Source organism: Gracilinanus agilis, chromosome 1 (assembly GCF_016433145.1).
Source record: "Gracilinanus agilis isolate LMUSP501 chromosome 1, AgileGrace, whole genome shotgun sequence".
Taxonomy (NCBI): Eukaryota; Metazoa; Chordata; class Mammalia; order Didelphimorphia; family Didelphidae; genus Gracilinanus; species Gracilinanus agilis.
This window is the reverse complement of record NC_058130.1, coordinates 724,647,169-724,664,496: the sequence shown is the minus strand read 5'-3', so window position 1 is coordinate 724,664,496 and position 17,328 is coordinate 724,647,169. Positions and strand designations below refer to the sequence as shown.

At 42.0% G+C, this 17,328-nt stretch overlaps 1 protein-coding gene across 1 annotated transcript in view; it reads left to right on the top strand.

The window, feature by feature from the left end:
* CPAMD8 (C3 and PZP like alpha-2-macroglobulin domain containing 8) overlaps positions 1–17,328 on the top strand; it is a 131,169-nt gene that overhangs the window by 87,797 nt on the left and 26,044 nt on the right. Inside the window, exons 21-24 of the mRNA XM_044685330.1 lie at positions 4,377–4,608; positions 6,816–6,969; positions 7,103–7,245; positions 15,137–15,188. Coding sequence (XP_044541265.1) covers positions 4,377–4,608; positions 6,816–6,969; positions 7,103–7,245; positions 15,137–15,188 — 581 coding nt within the window. The remainder of the gene's footprint in view (positions 1–4,376; positions 4,609–6,815; positions 6,970–7,102; positions 7,246–15,136; positions 15,189–17,328) is intronic.

Below are 17,328 nucleotides of genomic sequence, written 5' to 3'. Positions count from 1 at the left end.
ACTTGGTGCATATATATTGAGCAGTGTTACTTCCTCATTGTTTATACTGCCTTTAATCAGGATGTAATGACCTTCCCTGTCTTTTTTAATCATATCTATTTTTACTTTGGCTTTGTCAGAAATCATAATAGCCACTCCTGCCTTCTTTTTCTCATTTGATGCCCAAAAGATTTTGCTCATACCCTTAACCTTGAACTTGTGTGTGTCTACCCGCCTCATATGTGTTTCTTGTAGACAACCTATAGTAGGATTTTGGTTTCTGATCCACTCTGCTATTTGCTTCCGTTTTATGAGTGAGTTCATCCCGTTCACATTCAGAGTTACAATTGTTAGTTGTGTATTCACTGACATTTTTGTATCATCCCCTAGACCCACTCCTTCTTATTACACTATTTTCTTTTACACCAGTGGTTTGCTTTGAGCCAGTATCCCTTATCCCCTCCCTTGATTGACTTCCCTTTCTTCCCCCTCCCTTGTTGTTCCCCTCTTTTTGTTTTTTAAAGACCAAATGACTTCCCTCCCCCTTCTTCTCCCCTCCCTTTTTTGGCCTTCCCACTCCCCTGCTCCCTTTGGGTTATCCCTTCTGACTTTCTCAGTAGGGTTAGATAGAGTTTTTTATCCAGATGGATAATAAAGCTACTCTTCCTTCTCCGGGTTGATTACACTGAGAGTAAGGTTTGATTATGCTCTCTTCCTCTCCTTCTTATGGTATTATTTATCCCCTCCCCTTCCCATGCCCTCTTTGTGTGTAATAGAATATCTTATTTTTCTTATTTACTCGGATTTTTCTTGGTGTCCCCTACTATTCCCCCCCCTCTTTCCCACCCCCCATGTCTTCTTAGACCATTTAGTATCCTGTCCTCTCCCTATGAATTATTCTTCTGGTTGCTATAATAGTGAATATTATAATAGTGTATAGAGTTCACTACAGAGAATTATACATAGCATTTCTCCACCTAGTAATACAGATAATTAGATCTTATTTATGCCCTTAAAGAGTCAAGCTTAAAAGACTATGAGTTTTCTTTCTTTTCCCTCTGTTTCTTATTTACCTTTTCATCTTTCTCTTGATATTTGTGGTTGAGTGTCAAACTTTCCATTTAGTCCCGGTCTCTTTTGTGCAAAAACTTGGAATTCTTCAATTTTGTTGAATGCCCATACTTTCCCCTGAAAAAGTATATGGTTAGTTTCGCTGGGTAGTTGATTCGTGGTTGTAGGCCCAGCTCTCTTGCCTTTCTAAATATTGTATTCCAAGCCTTGCAGTCTTTTAGCGTTGAGGCTGCCAGATCCTGTGTGACCCTTATTGGTGCTCCTTGATATTTGAATTGTCTTTCTGGCTTCTTGTAAGATTTTTTCTTTAACTTGAAAGCTCTTCAATTTCGCTATTATATTTCTGGGTGTTGTCTTTTCTGGGTCCAGTGTAGAGGGTGATCTATGGATCCTTTCAATGTCTATATTGCCCTCTTGTTGTAGAACTTCAGGGCAATTTTGCCGAATAATTTCTTTAAGTATGGAGTCCAAGTTTCTATTAATTTCTGCCTTTTCTGGAAGGCCAATGATTCTCAAGTTGTCTCTTCTAGACCGGTTTTCTTGGTCTGTCACTCTCTCATTGAGATATTTCATGTTTCCTTCTATTTTATCAGTCTTTTGACTTTGTTTTATTTGTTCTTGTTGTCTTGAGAGATCATTGGTTTCTAAATGTTCGATTCTAGCCTTTAAGGACTGGTTTTTGGCTTTAATGTTTTGATTTTCAGCTTTAATGTTTTGGTTTTCGGCTTTAATGTTTTGGTTTTCGGCTTTAATGTTTTGGTTTTCGGCTATAATTTTTTGGTTTTCCTTTTCAATCTGGTCATTTTTGGTCTTCAGTTGACTTGTCTCACTTTCCAGTTGTGAAATTCTGCCTTTTAAACTGTTATTTTCTTGCCAGATTTCTTCCATCTTCCTCAGCATTTCATTTTTAAACTCTTCCATAGCTTGTGACCAGCTTTCATTTTTTGGGGGAGGTTTGGATTTTTGTTTTCCCTCCTCTGTTGTCTGGATTTTTTCTGTGTAGAAGTTGTCCAGTGTTCCAGAGTTTCTCTTGATAGTCTTTTTTCTTCTGGACTTCCTTATTGCTGGCCATTGTTAGCCCCACCCCTTTTCAGCTTTTGTCTTTGCACTCAGGGTCTGCCTGCGCCTTGCAAGCTCCTGGGGCTCCAGTCTCCTTGTCCTCGGGGTCAGGCCTCCTGGTAGTTCCCGGTCTGCCCCTCTGCCTGAGGTTCCTTCAGCAGGCTTTGGGGCTGCTTCCACTGCTGCACTCCGGTCCCCACCGGGTCCTCACTGGAGGTCCAAGCCTGGGCTGGAGATAGTTATTCAAGCCTAAGGCACTGCCTTTGCCTGTGCAGATGCTCTTAGGGCACTGCCTTCACCCCCCCCCAACCCCCACCCGGCAGAAGGTAGTGAAAGTCCGTGGGCTGGAGATCTTTATTCGCACCTGAGGCGATGCCTTCAGCGCTTGGGAAAGGCTGTGTTTTAGAGGCCTTTGTCCAGGCCAGAGGGGTGCCTTCACCCACGTGGACGCTCAGGGAAAGTCCATGCTCGCCCCCAGCACTTGGGGTCCCTCATCTTGCAGCACACAGGTACAAGCCCTGGGGCTCCCAGTGATTACCTGGTTGCCCCAGTCCTGTTTTCACTCTTGTGTGTTGGCATTGTGGGAGGTATGCGGTGTGGGGGGTGGGGGAGGGGCTTCTTCCTCTCACGTTTTAGTGAGAGCTGTTTCACCCCTTTATAGCGTGGAAATGCCCCGATTCTGCATACCTTCAATGCTGCGCCCTGTTGTGGGGTTCCTTCGTTCTTCCGGACTTGTTTTTATTTCCCCTTGAGGAGTCCTGTATGCTTCGCTCAGGAGAGATCAAGCAGCTGCTCCTTACTCTGCCACCATCTTAACCAGGGGATTGTTTTTTAATGCTTAAGAGCTGAGTGATTTGTGTGGGGAAGAGCAAGAAGGCCAGTGTCCCTGAATCCCAGAGTACTTGGGGAAGGGAGCATAAGGAGTAATAAAACTGAAAAGGCAGAAAGAGTCCAGATTATGAGGGGTTTAAGATCCAAAGGATTTCTGTTTGATTCTGGAGGCAATAAACTGGAATATATTGAGTAGGTGGGGGAAATGAAGTTGACAAATTTGTACTTTTTGAAAGATTGGTTTAACATCTGAGCAGAGGAGTGCCTGGAAGGTGGGAGAATGTCTTGAGGCAGGAAGATAAACCAGATTGTTTCAGCCAAATCTGACTCTTTGTGACACATTTAGGGTTTTCTTGGCAAAGATACTGGAATAGTTTGCCATTTCCTTCTCCACCTCATTTTGCAGATAAGAAACTGAGACCAACAAGGTTAAGTGACCTGCTCAGGGTCACCCAGATAGGAAGTGTCTGAGGCCAGATTTGAACTCATAAAGCTGAGTCTTCCTGACGTTGTAGCTGGCAGGGAATATAAACCTTTAAAGCTTTCAATCTAAAAAAGGTTGAAACATAAGTAGCAGCATTTCCAACTCTGTGATCCGCTAGTCAGCTAGAAGGTTTCTCTGTATCAGTGGTGATGATAGTAACAAGCTTAGGATTGCATTTTAGTAGCCACATCTGTTATTAAGGGCATAAATCTGCCAGAGTTCTGTTACCAGGGTACATTTCAGCACTTTTATCGGCCATAAACAGATAGTTTGATAGTATCTGCCATAAGCATGTATTTTAGGAATGGGACTGTCATAAATAAATTTCAATGATTGTCTCTGCCTTGAGAGTGTATTTTTCTAATAGCACCCATTGTATGGGATTATTTTATTTTATTTTATTTTTTAATTGAAATGTTTTATTTAATTAATTTATTTAGAATATTTTTCCATGGTTACGTGATTCATGTTCTTTCCCTCCCCTCAACCCTCCTCCCTCCCCCATAGCCAATGCACAATTCCACTAGGTTTTACATGTATTATTGATCAAGACCTATTTTATGGGATTATTTTAGAAAGGCTCTCATCATAAATGCCTATTTCAGTAATAACGATTGTGTCAGCTGTGCTTGCTTTTGCAGTAACAGCGTCCTGTCACCATGCCTGCTTTAAGTGTGCGTTTTCCCAATATTGTCTGCTGTAAACGCATATTTCAGGAATAGAATTGCCTCGAGTGTATGTTCTCGTGGTAGCATCTGTTCTCAAGTATTCATTTCAGCAGTAGAGTTGCCCAGTAAGTGAATAGTTTTGCGATGATACCTGCTCTGTGTATATTCTTGGAATAGTGCCTACCGTACGTGGAGATTTGCACAATGGGGGCTCCTGTAAAAAAATCTAAAAACCTTTCTCATCGGTTTCTTGGACCTCCAGTTGCCCTCTCTTCCTTTTGCAGTGATCTTTCAGGCGAGGAGACCCTTCGAGTGGAAGTGCCTGACTCCATCACAACTTGGGTAACTGAAGCTGTTGGTTTATCTACAGTGAGCGGACTGGGGATTGCCAAACCAACCGAACTGAAAACCTTTAAACCCTTCTTCATAGAATTCACTCTTCCGTACCATGTCATCAGAGGGGAGCAAACCAAGATCCCTCTCAGTGTCTACAATTACTTGGCCATTTGTGTGGAGGTAAAGACCTTTCTACTCTTCCAAGTTTTAAGAAAGAACTTACAATTTATACAGAATGGTGGAATATTTTTAGAGTGATTTTATTTTATTTTATTTTTATTCTGAATATTTTCATAGTTACATGTTTCATGTTCTTTCCCTCTCCCCCAATCTCCCCCACCTCCCCCCATTAGCCAATACACAATTCCACTGGGTTTTACATGTATCATTGATTAAGACCTAATTCCATATTATTGATAGTTGGACTAGAGTTATCATTTAGCATCTACATCCCCAATAATATAGTGGAAGATTTTTGAAGGGGAGTGGGTGATAGAATCTCTGTGTTATAGGTGTAATATAATGAGCCCTGGACTGAGAGGCATCAGACCTGGGGTTTTGCCACGGACTAGGTATCCGAGATTGAACAAGTCACTTCTTTCTGGCCTTAGTTTCTCCATCTATAAAATGGAGAGCTTGAACTAGGGGAGCTGTAAAGGTATCTTCCTGCTAGGAGATTCTGTCCATTAATACATCAGATGGAAACATTGGTAGCTCCAGTGCCAGCTCTATCAGGATGTAGTCTTTGGAGTCAGCAAAGTAGAGGATGAGGATGCCAAAGTCCCAGAAGGCAGCAGATGAAGAATGCGTGCTACAAGGCAGCTGGATGGCTCAGTGAATTGAGAACCAGGCCTAGAGACAGGAGGTCCTAGGTTTGAATCTGGCCTCAGACACTTCCTAGCTATGTGACCCTGGGCAAGTCACTTAACCCCCTTTGCCTAGCCCTGTAACAAATAAAATTAATATAGAAGGATATATATATATAAAAGATAATAGGGTTTAAAATTAAAAAAAAAAAAAAAAAAGAATGCATGCTACCTAAGGTCTCAGGCACACTCAGGATCTTGGAAGTGAGAAATTGAGAAAGAGGTGAGGGAATTGAATACACCAGTTGCTGGCAGCAAACCTTTGGGACTTGAGAAGTAGAAAAAAACAACTAGGTCTAAGTGTTGAGGCAGTCAAGAGTCCAGAGTCCAGGAGGTTAGCATTTTTGTCTTTTTGTTTAGTTGTTTCAATCATGTCTGACTCTTTGTGACACCATTTGGGGTTTTCTTGGCAAAGATACTGGAATGGGTTACCATTTCCTTCTCCAGCTCTTTTGACAGATGAGAAAACTGAGGCACCTAGGCTTAAGTGACTTGTCCAAGGTTATATAGCTAGGAAGTGGCTGAGATTGGATTTAAACCCACTCAGGAAGGGGAATCCTCCTGCCTCCAGGGAGCTAGATGGGGCAGTAGATAGAGTGCTGGGCTTCATAAACATGATAGCTTTCAGTTACATGGCTTTTACTTTATAATAGCAAAGTGCTTTACTCCTCATGACAGCTTGGTGAAGTAGATGCTATTATTACCCTATTTTACAGATGAAGAAACTTAGACAAAGAGAGGTTGAGAGAGAGAGAGAGAGAGAGAGAGAGAGAGAGAGAGAGAGAGAGAGAGAGAGAGAAATTATTATTCCCATTTTACAGATGAGGAAACTGAGGCAAAGAAAGGTTACGTGACTAGCCCAGGACCATGCTACTGTTAATTGTCAGAGGCTACATTTGAACTCAAGTCTACCTGACTCCCCACACCCAGAGCTCTTATCCACTATGCCACATAATCATCATCTATAAAATGAGTGGTGTTACTTAATCATTGGATATTAGCATTGGAAGAGATCTTACATCTTCCAGTGCTAACATTTATGTTCTCTTGTGGACAAGCCAGGGAAGAAGCCATCTCTCTCCATGAAGGAACTTGCGATGCAAAACAGACTGAATCAATGGAGACAAAAGTTGTTCTGTTTTAAGATGTGGAAAATGTGGGTCATGAAGCTTCTTTGTCTCATAGTTTCTCCATGGACAGCTTTACTGAGAGTAGTTCAAGGAGAACATCTCAGACGGGTTTCTTCACTACCAGTTAACCCTCCCTTGGACAATACCGTCTACTCTTCTTACGGTGTAAACAGTGTCCTTTTTTCTGTAGACATCTTCATTTGTCTCCTTACATTTGGATGTTTACGTTTTCTTTCAAGTGGTTTGGTCTTATCCAATCAGCATGTAGGTGCAGTGTATCTAGCCCACAGTCCATTTATGGGGTAGGTTAGATGTTTCACTAAGAGGTGCTGCTTGTGTTTTAGGGAGCCTGAGATCTGTAGGTAATCCAATCAAAGGATGTTGTTTGCAGGTTTATGTGAAAATTTCCGTTCCCAAAGGCATAAAATTTGTTGGGCATCCTGGTAAACACCATCTGACAAGGAAAAAATGTGTGGCACCTGGGGAAGCAAAACCCACTTCCATAGTGTTGTCTTTCAGTGAACTTGGCCTCAGCAACATCACAGGTAATGGTAACCATTGTCTGAGAGCTTTTACACAGGGTCAGGGAATGGGTGGTCTTTCCGTGGGATGCTTCTGAGGCTCTGGAGTCTTCATCAGTACATTTCTCTCCCTCCTTCCCCCCATTTGATTTTGCAGCAAAAGCATTTGCTTATGATGAAACAAACTGTTGTCAAGGCAATTTTCAGATCCCCAAAGGCAGCAAACATCCAGAGGATAATTACTTTGACAAAAGAACTCCAGTTGGGACAGATTACATCAGAAGTAGTGTCATTATTGAGGTAAGAAGATATACATACATGTTTGGCCAAAGTCAGATTTTCATAATGAGGAACAAAAATCCAGATTGTTTGGTAAGTGGGATATACAAGCCCTCAGCAATTCTCCCAGGTTTCTGCTGTCGCCTGTGCCAATTCTGAAGTGAAATCACATTTGGAACTTTCTGCATTATTACAGGGTGGGGGAAAAAACAACCAAACAAAAACAAAACTGTTTTTTGTCCAGGGAAACTGGGTGTGAGACAAGAAGAAATGCCATAGAATGGGAATGTTCCTCCGGTCTGAAAGAATTAAAGTTTGGGATTTTATTCACCATCTTCTAAGGAAGGGGGATGCTATGTGATTGGAGTTTAGTGTGCCAGGAAACAATCAGACAAGGACATTACTAGGAGAAGCCACGAAGTAGGTTGCAGAAAGTGTCATGAGGGTTGGAAGATGTGGGGTTTAATTCAAGGCCCTGTCACTTGAGCAAGTTACTTACACAAAGCACCTTAATTAAGTGCACGATTTTCCCTTCCCTGAACTTTTGTTTCTGCAGAATGAAGATAATACTACATGCCCACATTCTTTTCAGATTTTTGTTAAGTCTATTAAGTGTTCTCACTCTCCCAGAGTAAGAGCTGTCCAACCTCTCAGCTACCCGTGAGCTGAATCCTAAGGATCCCACTCTGTGGTCTGACTGCAGAGCCCAGCTTGGACCTAACTCCTAAACTCCTGGCTTCCCAGGGGCCCAGGCTTAGGTACTTTCTTCTCCTGCCCTTTTTTCACAAAATCATAGCTTCCAACTTCCTTCACCCAAAATTAAACAAATAAAAAATATTGAGGCCCATATTTATAGGAACATCTGTTGGCCTTGGAGGAAGAGTGTCCAGGGCTTCTCCCCTTGGGCCATTGTCTCGCAGTGGACAAAGGAGTCAAACCAAAAGCAGAGATCTAACCGAGAGAGTGAAGGTTGGGCCTTGGTCAAAGAGCCTGCTGGCCAACCATCTTGTGTTAGCAAACCAGATCCAGGTACAGAATGTCTACACTTGTGCCAAAGCCTCTCCAATGCACTTCCATTACTCACTTTCCCAGAAGCAGGCTCCCCAAACTCTTCCACATGGGGAATAACATTGGCCAGAGCCAATGAATTCTGTGCATGCACTGGGTTCTTTGAAGAAAGAGATCAAATAAGATCATAGACCTCAAGCACAAATATGAACACAAGTTCTTCTTCTTCTATATTCTCTAGTATTATAGGCATCACAATAGAGCTTTCATAAAATATTATTCTTAAACTTTAGCAATAAAATTACTAACCAACATGACTATCAAAATCAAGAGGCAGAAATGCCTTCTAGTCATGTATTTGTAAGTGCATAGATTTTTGAAAAGGCCGTTGAAATACATTTCATCAGGGCATCAATCTCTCAAAATTTGTCAGCACTCCTGTGTGCCTTGGTTTCCTTCTATGTAAATCTAACAGTTATTACTCTGATCCCCACAACCCAAAGGCCAGGGATGCTACTCCCAGGGTTCTCCAGGACCCATAAAGGATGAAGGGATATCTAGTACCTGCTATTGGCTCCCATCCCCACCAGTTGTGTTCCCTTTCTCCCACCTCCTCCATTTATGTTGACTTTAGTTACGTTGGTTGTTATATCTCTTTCCTCTCCAAAAGAGTCAAACCTGTGAGCTTTGTTTGGGTGTGTGGGGATGGAGAGCACATCCCCTCTATTCAGCTCTTTTCTGTCTGAATCCAGCCCATATCCATTTTCCTCTTGTGCGGTAAGACTGAGATTGAGGGGTAGTTAACAAAAAAATCTTGGAATTCTCTTTCTAGTGCTAGGCCTTACTGACTGTTCGCAATGCTTTTGAATCTTGTTGATGTACTTCGTCACTCTGGTTCTCCCCAAAGCACTTATTTATTCTCTCACTGATCTTTCTTCAGCTTGTACACTTGAGCACATGCCATTATGTTCATCACATTAAATGAAAAAAAAATGGCTTCCCATAGTCACTGGGGTCCTTGACTCCTCACAGAGTCATAATGCTTGGTCTTGCCTATGCCTTTATCCTGGATAAGTTTGGCCTTGAGGAAGGAAGGAGGGGAATTGGCTGAAGGTCTGGACCAAGATGCCATCATTCACTCAGTGTCCAGGTCCCCACAGAAGACCTGGAAGCCTAGTTCCAATGAACCATTTCACAGATAAATTTGCTTTTATAAAAGAATGTTTGCTTTAAAGGTGTAGCGAAAACAAATATACAATCATCTCTCCCCAACACTTGGGGGGCATAATAACCCTAGAGCCCCCTCAGTTTCTGAGAGAGGAGAGCGATTAGGTTAGTTGAACTCAGGTCTTATTTAGACATAGTCCTGCTCCCCCAAGTTCTAAGTCCAAAGTTTTCCTGGGCTATATGTTGGCACCCTAACTTCTGAGGGCTGGCAGCAACATCTAGCCTGGAATGCTGTCTCCAGGGTCACTGTGGCTTAAGCTCCCAGGTCTGCTTGTACCCAGAACTGAAAAGGAAGGGCAACCAAAACAGACCAAAAAATTGCAAGCCTATTTCCTGGGTCCATGGGGCAGAGGAAGAAGGGAAGGTAGCCCTTCCTTCCCCCCAGCTTGCTGCATGGTGCCCATCATGCAAGTGAATAGAGAGACCATCCCAGTCTGGTAGTTTTAAAGATGAAGGCAGTTCCTGTTTTGCAGTCAGTGGAAGGAGGCTGCTTCCAACCACCTAAGAGGAAATGTAGAATGTCTTCCCCAGAAATGGGACCCCTGTGTTCCCCGCTTGGACACGTGCAAAGCCCTATTATATAAATATAAATATAAATATATATATATATATATATTAAAAATAGAAAAGATAGAAAATTGCAATAATAATAATTGGCACACATGTCATTTAAGGTTTACAACACAACGACTCTATTTGGTAGGTCCTTTTATTAATTCCATTATACTGATGAAGAAGCTGAGGCTTAGAAAAAGGGTGACTTGCTAATGGTCACACAACTATTCATAACCAGAGGCAGCAAGATCTGAACCTAAGTCTTTATTCTTGGCCCCTGAGGCTTCCCACTGTGTCATATTCGCTGTCCATGAAACCACAGAAGCAGAATTCTGTTCCTGGTTAGGAGTAAATCCTATGATCCAGGTGAAATGCTTTGAGCTCTTCAGAAACAGAGGGATGCCCTTCATGCAGACCCCTGAGGTTTGATGTGTGTAGACGTCCCTTCTGTTGACTCAAATCCCAGACCCTCCTTGCTTCAGTAGGTAGGTAGGTAGTGGAAAATACTTGTCACTAGTCAATCCTCTGCTCTCTGAATTTCCTGGGGCCAGATCTCAGGCTCCACCCACACAGCCCATTCAGGGGTCTCGACTTAAAGCCTCTCTGGCTCAGTAGGTGGTGCAATGGATAGAGAATTGGGTGGCCCTCCAATCTCAGACACTTACTAGCTGTGTGACCCTGGGCAAATCACTGAACCTGTGCCTCAGTTTCCTAAACTATAAAATGGGGTTAACAATAGCACACAGTTATGATGAGGAAAAAATGAGATAATATTTGTAATATTATGTTGCATAATATTACATTATAGTATATGGTTGTAATATGTCTTAGCATAGGCTTGGCACCTTGATTAATGCTTGTTCCCTTTCTCTAGTAAAACTTGCTGTAGCTTGTACTCCATTAAAGTTGGACTGTGAAAAGCTACATCTGGAACGGCATGAAATTTGTTGATGACAGGAGCTGGGAGAGTCCCTGGTCCTTTACTCCTTTTTTTTTTTTTAAATAGAAAAGGATTATGTTTTGTATGACTGTGCATGTATAACCTATATCAGACTGTTTGCCTTCTCAGCGACAGGAGATAGGAGGGAGGGAGAGGGAGAATTTGGAACTCAAAAAAAAATTTTTTAAGTTTCAAAATGTTTACATGTAATCAGAAAAAAATAAAATATTTTAAAATAGATAGGGAAGCCAAGGCCCATAGAAGTTACATGAACTGTCAAAGGCCACACGGGCAGAAATGCTAATAATAGGGAGCCTTTATATGACACCAAAAGCTCTGCAAAGAGCTTCACATTATTCTCTCACTTTATCCTCACTACAAATTTCAGTAGTGAAGTAAGGAAACCAGACCGGAGAGAAATACCAGACTTGCCCAGAGTCTCACAGCCAGGCAGTGTCATGCAGGATTTGAATTCGGGTCCTACTGACTTGGGCCAGTACTGCATCCACCCCAGCACAGAAACTTGAGAATAGGAGTCAGTGCAGTCAGAAGGCACTTGACAGCTTTGTGGCCCCGAGCAAGTCATTTAACTCTCAGTTTAAAGTGAGGATAAGGAGGCAGCTGGGTAGCTCAGTGGATGGAGAGCCAGACCTAGAGACAGGAGGTCCTGGGTTCAAATGTGGCCTCAGACACTTCCTAGCTGTATGACCCTGGGCAAGTCCTTTCCCCTCCATTGCCCAGCCCTTACCGCTCTTCTGCCTTGGAACTGATACACAGTATTGATTCTAAGATGGGAGATGAGAGTTTTCATAACAATAATAATAATAATAATAATAATAATAAGCAAATTAATTAATTAATTTAAAAGTGAGTACTATTTTTAGAAGAACACTGCAAATTTTAGAGTGCCGTAGAAATGGGCATTGTTATTAGCATCACTGCCATCATCTGTGGAAGTACCCCAAGAGGAGACATTTTAAGTGGAAGAAGAGAATCTAGAAATCCAATAGCCCAGATTCCATACCTCCTTTTAAGCGAATTTTAGTGTCCCCTCATGTATCCTGCCTTAGGACCACAGCTACAATGCGGCTTTCTTCCCTGCCTCGCAGCTGTGTTGGAGGAACTGTTGTTATCCTTTGGGGCTGAATTTTACAAATGTTTTCAATTAGGGCCGTGGCCCAACCAGTCACATATTTCTTGTGCCGAACTCCCAGTTGCAATTGTAAAATGATTGGGAGAACTGTTGACTTGACATCCTGTGTTCCTCTGAGCCGAATGTGTGATTATGTTAGAAATGGGGATGGCCGCAGTCCCCAGCCACCAAATGGAAACGGGAAACAAACAGGAAGGAGAGCTTCATTTAAAACCTGTTGGCCGGTCATTTGCAGAAAAACTGTTTATTTGTACAACTTGTGTCCAAACTTCCCTTGTTTACAGCACCCAGGCTGCCTGCACAGTGGCTTCTGGGTTTGCTTTGTGTGGGGGTGAGAAAATGTGCCAAGAAACTAGCAGAGCTCCCATGTGTCCTCGGTCAGGAATTTTGTTTGGGGAGCTTTCACCTACGCCACCCCGTAGGATTTTTACAAGCTCCTAGTGAGTATCCAGGCAAGAGCTTTATTTTCCATTCTTCCCATTTGTTACGTACTCAGTGCTCAGTCACCATAGCCCAGAATAGGTTAGGGAAGAGGCAGCTAGAGGACAACAGGATTGATGTCCAAAGACCCGAGTTCAAATCCCAGCATTTCCACTAGATCCCTCTGTAACCCTTAGCAAGTCACTTTGACGGTCATGGAACATTAAGAGTTTCAAAAAGTCAAATCTGGCCTCAGACATTTCCTAGCTGTGTGACCCTGAGCAAGTCATTTGACCCCCCCCCCCCCCCCATTGCCTAGCACTTACTGCTCTTCTGCCTTGGAGCCAATACACAATCTTGATTCAAAGATGGAAGGTGAGGGTTTAAAAAAAAAAAAAAAAGAGTTCAAAAAGGAACCTTGGCAGCCATTTGTAGCCTTTCCTCCCAAAGATCTCCAGTGAGGGGAAGGCCACTATCTCCTATCGCGGGTCATTCCCCATTTCAGTAACTAATTGTTAGGAAACTGTATCCTGACATCAAACCTAAATTTTTTTTTTTTTGTAACTTCTACCATATGGCTTCATCACCATTCTGATTGCCAACCCCTGGATGCTCGCTAGCCTGTCAACGACTTTTCTAAAATGAAGTATATTAATTAAATACAAATTAGTTATAAATATTAAATTAAGTATATTTGCTTAACTTAAATGTCAGACTTCACATTTTCCTATGAAAAGGGATGTTTTCGATTTCAGCCAAGCATTCTTATCTTAGAAGCCTCCTGTCCTAGACTCAGTGCTAGGTATTAGTTCCAAAGCAAAAGAGTAATAGGGGGGTCAAGTGACTTGCCTAGGGTCACACAGCTAGGAAGTATCTGAGGCCACATTTGAACCCAGGACCTCCCATCTCTAGACCTGGCTCTCAATCCACTGAGCCACCCTGGTGCCCCCGACAAGATGTATCCAGATTCTGTCCCCCAATGTGTTAGCTCTCTTTCCAGCTTTGTGTCATCTGCAGATTTGATAAGGATGCCATTTTTACCTTTAACCAAGTCATTGTTAGAAGATATTAACTAGTTTAGGGCCAATCACACATCCTGGGGGTTTGCATTCCACTGGACACTCTCTTCCCAGGGGACATCACAGCATTGGCTGCTCTTTTAGGACCCACATTCAATCATTGCAGCTTCCATCTAATATCTAACTGCAACTAGATAGAGTACTGAGCTTGGAGTCAGGAAAACTTATCTTCCTGAGTTCAAATCTGGCCTCAGACTCTTACTAGCTGGGTGTCCCTGCACAAGTCACTTTGCACCGCTTGCCTCAGTTTCCTCACCTGTAAAGTGAGCTAGAGAAGGAAATGGCAAACCACTCCAGTGTCTTGACCAAGGAAACCTCAAATGGAGTCATGAAGAGTCAGACACAATTGGAACAAAGGAATAACAACATTAACACCTTGTCTAATCAGCCTCTCTTCTTTTTTTCCCTTCCTGCAATCTTGTCATATTTCTCTCATTCCCCACAGACTTTCAGAGGTTACTGGTTGTGGCTCAGTAATCATATATGCCCGTTTCTTTTCAATATCTAAAAATATAGTTCATCTGGGCCAACTGGAATCCACTCAGCATCCAAGGAAGCAAGGTGTTCGTTACTATTTTACATTTCCTCCTGGTCCTATTTCCTCATTTATAAAATGAGAAAGTTGAACTATATGAACTATGTAGAAAATTGTTGTTGTTCATGGGTTTTTTTTTCAGTCATATCTGACTCTTTTTGACCCTATTTGGGGTTTTCTTGGCAAAGCTACTGGGCTGGTTTGTCATTTCCTTCTCCAACTCATTTTACAGATGAGGAAACTGAGGCAAACAAGGTTAAGAGACTTGCCCAGGGTCACCCAACTAATCAGTGTCTGAGACAGATTTCAGACTCCTGAAATTGAGTCTTCTGACTCTAGGCCTGGCACTCTAACCATTTTTCCACCTAGCTGCCTTCCAGCTAAAAAAATCTTGTGGTCCTATAAAAATTAGAAATGTATATTTTTAATGTAGCTTGGAATCTTTATGTGAGATGGAATAGCTATAGATTCTGAGATATAGCTACATAGGTATGTACACACCCACGCACACATATATCTGATTGTAATGATGCATGATCTTATGACTATTACCGAAATTTGATGGAATAGAAATCATGAGTGGAATCGAATAGTGAAAGAGTCAATTTGCTTCTCAAGCAGTACGTTATCCGTGTGAATTGGGGCAAGTTATTTCCTCTCTCTGGACCTCAATTTCCTTTTTCTGTAGACGGAATGATCTTTAAGGTCTTTTCTAGCTCAGACATTCATTCTGTATCCGAGGGTCCTTTCCTGCTGACACACTATCTCTAAAAGCCGTTTGTATGTTCTCGGGAGCCCCTTCTGCGGTGGAAGCAATGACCCTGGTCTCGTTAGCAAGATGCCCTGCTCAGACCGGGGAAGCGCCACGTGGTACCATTTTGGCAGCTGCTAAAATTCTGTATCCACTGTAAGCTTAAATAAGAAACTGCTCCCATAAGTGTTCATCCCAATCCTTGCTCACTTGCTGCATTGTTTTGTTTTTGCTTTGTTTTCAGCCAGAGGGACTAGCAAGAGAATATACCTATAGTGTATTCTTCTGCCCCAATGGTAAGTCTTGGTTCTGACTCTAGCATGTAGAAAACATGTAATAAATGCTTATTGACTGACTGTATTAAAAAAAAAAAAAGACATCCCTCTCTATCAGCCAAGATGTCGTGTGCACTTCAGCATTCTTCCCAGAGGTAAAAATTATTCTCATCTAGATGGTAACCTTTAAATAAAGCAAATGTGTTTTTAACGTACTCTTTTTTTTAATCTTCTCATGTACTTTTGTTTATTTTGTTAATTTTTTTCCCAATTACATTTTAATCTGGTTCAGACAGTTCTTGTATGTTCAGCTCGTATTTGTCTCCTCCGTCCTACACCATGAAACCACTCCAGGCCAAAGAGGAAGGATCATTTTTTTACAAAGAGTATTTAGTGAATACAGCAAAACCTCGTTCATTTATACACTACTCGTGACTATATTCTACGATCACTTTATACAGTAATTGTACTGCAGCTCGTTTTCACACTATTTATAAAGACAGATTCTTTAGTAAAGCAAACCCTTTGAAGAGTCTAAATTCCTTTAGAAACACTAGGTAAGGTACAACCAGCCTTTCGGTAACTGGTTCTATATAAATATAAGGGTAGACACTAACGTACTCTTTCACTAAGATAACTTGACCTTTAGTGGGATTAAATGGCTTGGCAAATATTCACAATTAAACTAGGCCTGCAAACCCCATGCCGATTAGCTTAGCAGTAAAATTAGAAATCACCGAAAGACCCAACTTTCTTGAATGTTTGCCAGAGTAAAAAAAAAAAATAAAAATAAAAATTTATTAGCAGCTATATAAGTTGCTGGTTAATTTTGCAGATGAGTTGTTAGATACTCCTTAGATTATCTTAGACTGTGACTTCCACAGCCACCGTCCTGCTTCATCTATACAAGCAGTCAAACCACAATGTTTCAATTTTAGAGTTAACCTGATATAAAAATTAGATGTTGAAAATTAAGAATAGGGGGCAGGTAGATTGAGAGCCAGGCCTAGAGTTGGGGGAGAGGAGTTCTTAGATCAAATTTGACTTCAGATACTTTTCTAGCTGTGTGACCCTATGCAAGTCACTTAACCCCCATTGCCTAGTCCTGGTTGCTCTTCTGTCTTGGAACCAATACACAGTTTTGATTCTAAGATGGAAGGTAAGGGGTTTCAAAAAAAGATTAGGGATATCTCTAGAAGGTGTCTTAAACTAGGAGCTGCCCCTGGGTAGTTTGGGGGATCAGTGTCATTGGAGCATTTGGGAGCTTGAGGTGGTGTGGGGGTCCAGGACTAATTACACCATGTCCCTCCCAGCCCTTTATCCAAGGACAGTCAGCTTCAAATATATACCTTCAAAATCTTTCACCTCCAAAGAGAAAAGGAGTGAAAAAATGCCACCACATAGAGTGGCGGTTCTGTGTAGAAGGAAGGGCTTAGCACCATACTTAGCAAAGGGAAGTAGTGAGGTCTTTTGGATGGATTAACTTTATAAAATGAGTCCAAAGATCATTTTTATCAGCCCTCTCCCTTTTCTCCTCAGCCTGCCACCCCCATTCATTGCCTCAGTTCCTAACTGGATCAAGTCTCCTCTTTTATCCGTCTCCTCTAGACATGCTTTGGGCCAGGAAGACATGAAGAGAGAACAAGCTACTAGTATGGACTTTTTGTGGAGCTAAGATAGTATCTTTAGAGCAGTAAAGAAATTTGTTTTTAGATCACCAAATCCAGTGTTAACATAGAATTCATGATGTTAGCTGCTAGGGAGACACAGAGCCTAGGAATGACAGGGTGTCTTCCCTCATTGGCTCTAGCATATGTCGGTTTCAGAAAACATATCTTTAAAATCTCACTGTGGGGTGACCTCCCAAGACAGGCCTGGTTCTTACAGAATCCCATTTCCAGTGTTTCCTGAAGCCTGATGCAGAGCAGACTAGACTGGCAGGAAATGCACAGTGGTCCAAGGAAGTCATTGAGATCTACCATTTTTAAAAGTCCATGTCTCCCTCTAGTCTTCCCCTGAGGTATTCTTCCAGTCCTTCATTGTGTTGCAGAGGTTCTGCCCATGAATTCCAAGCTCCAGTAGATCCTGCTGAACTGGAAAGGCTTGAGGACAGGCTATGTGGCCACCATCTTGTACAATTATACTTTTTTTTTTTTTTTTA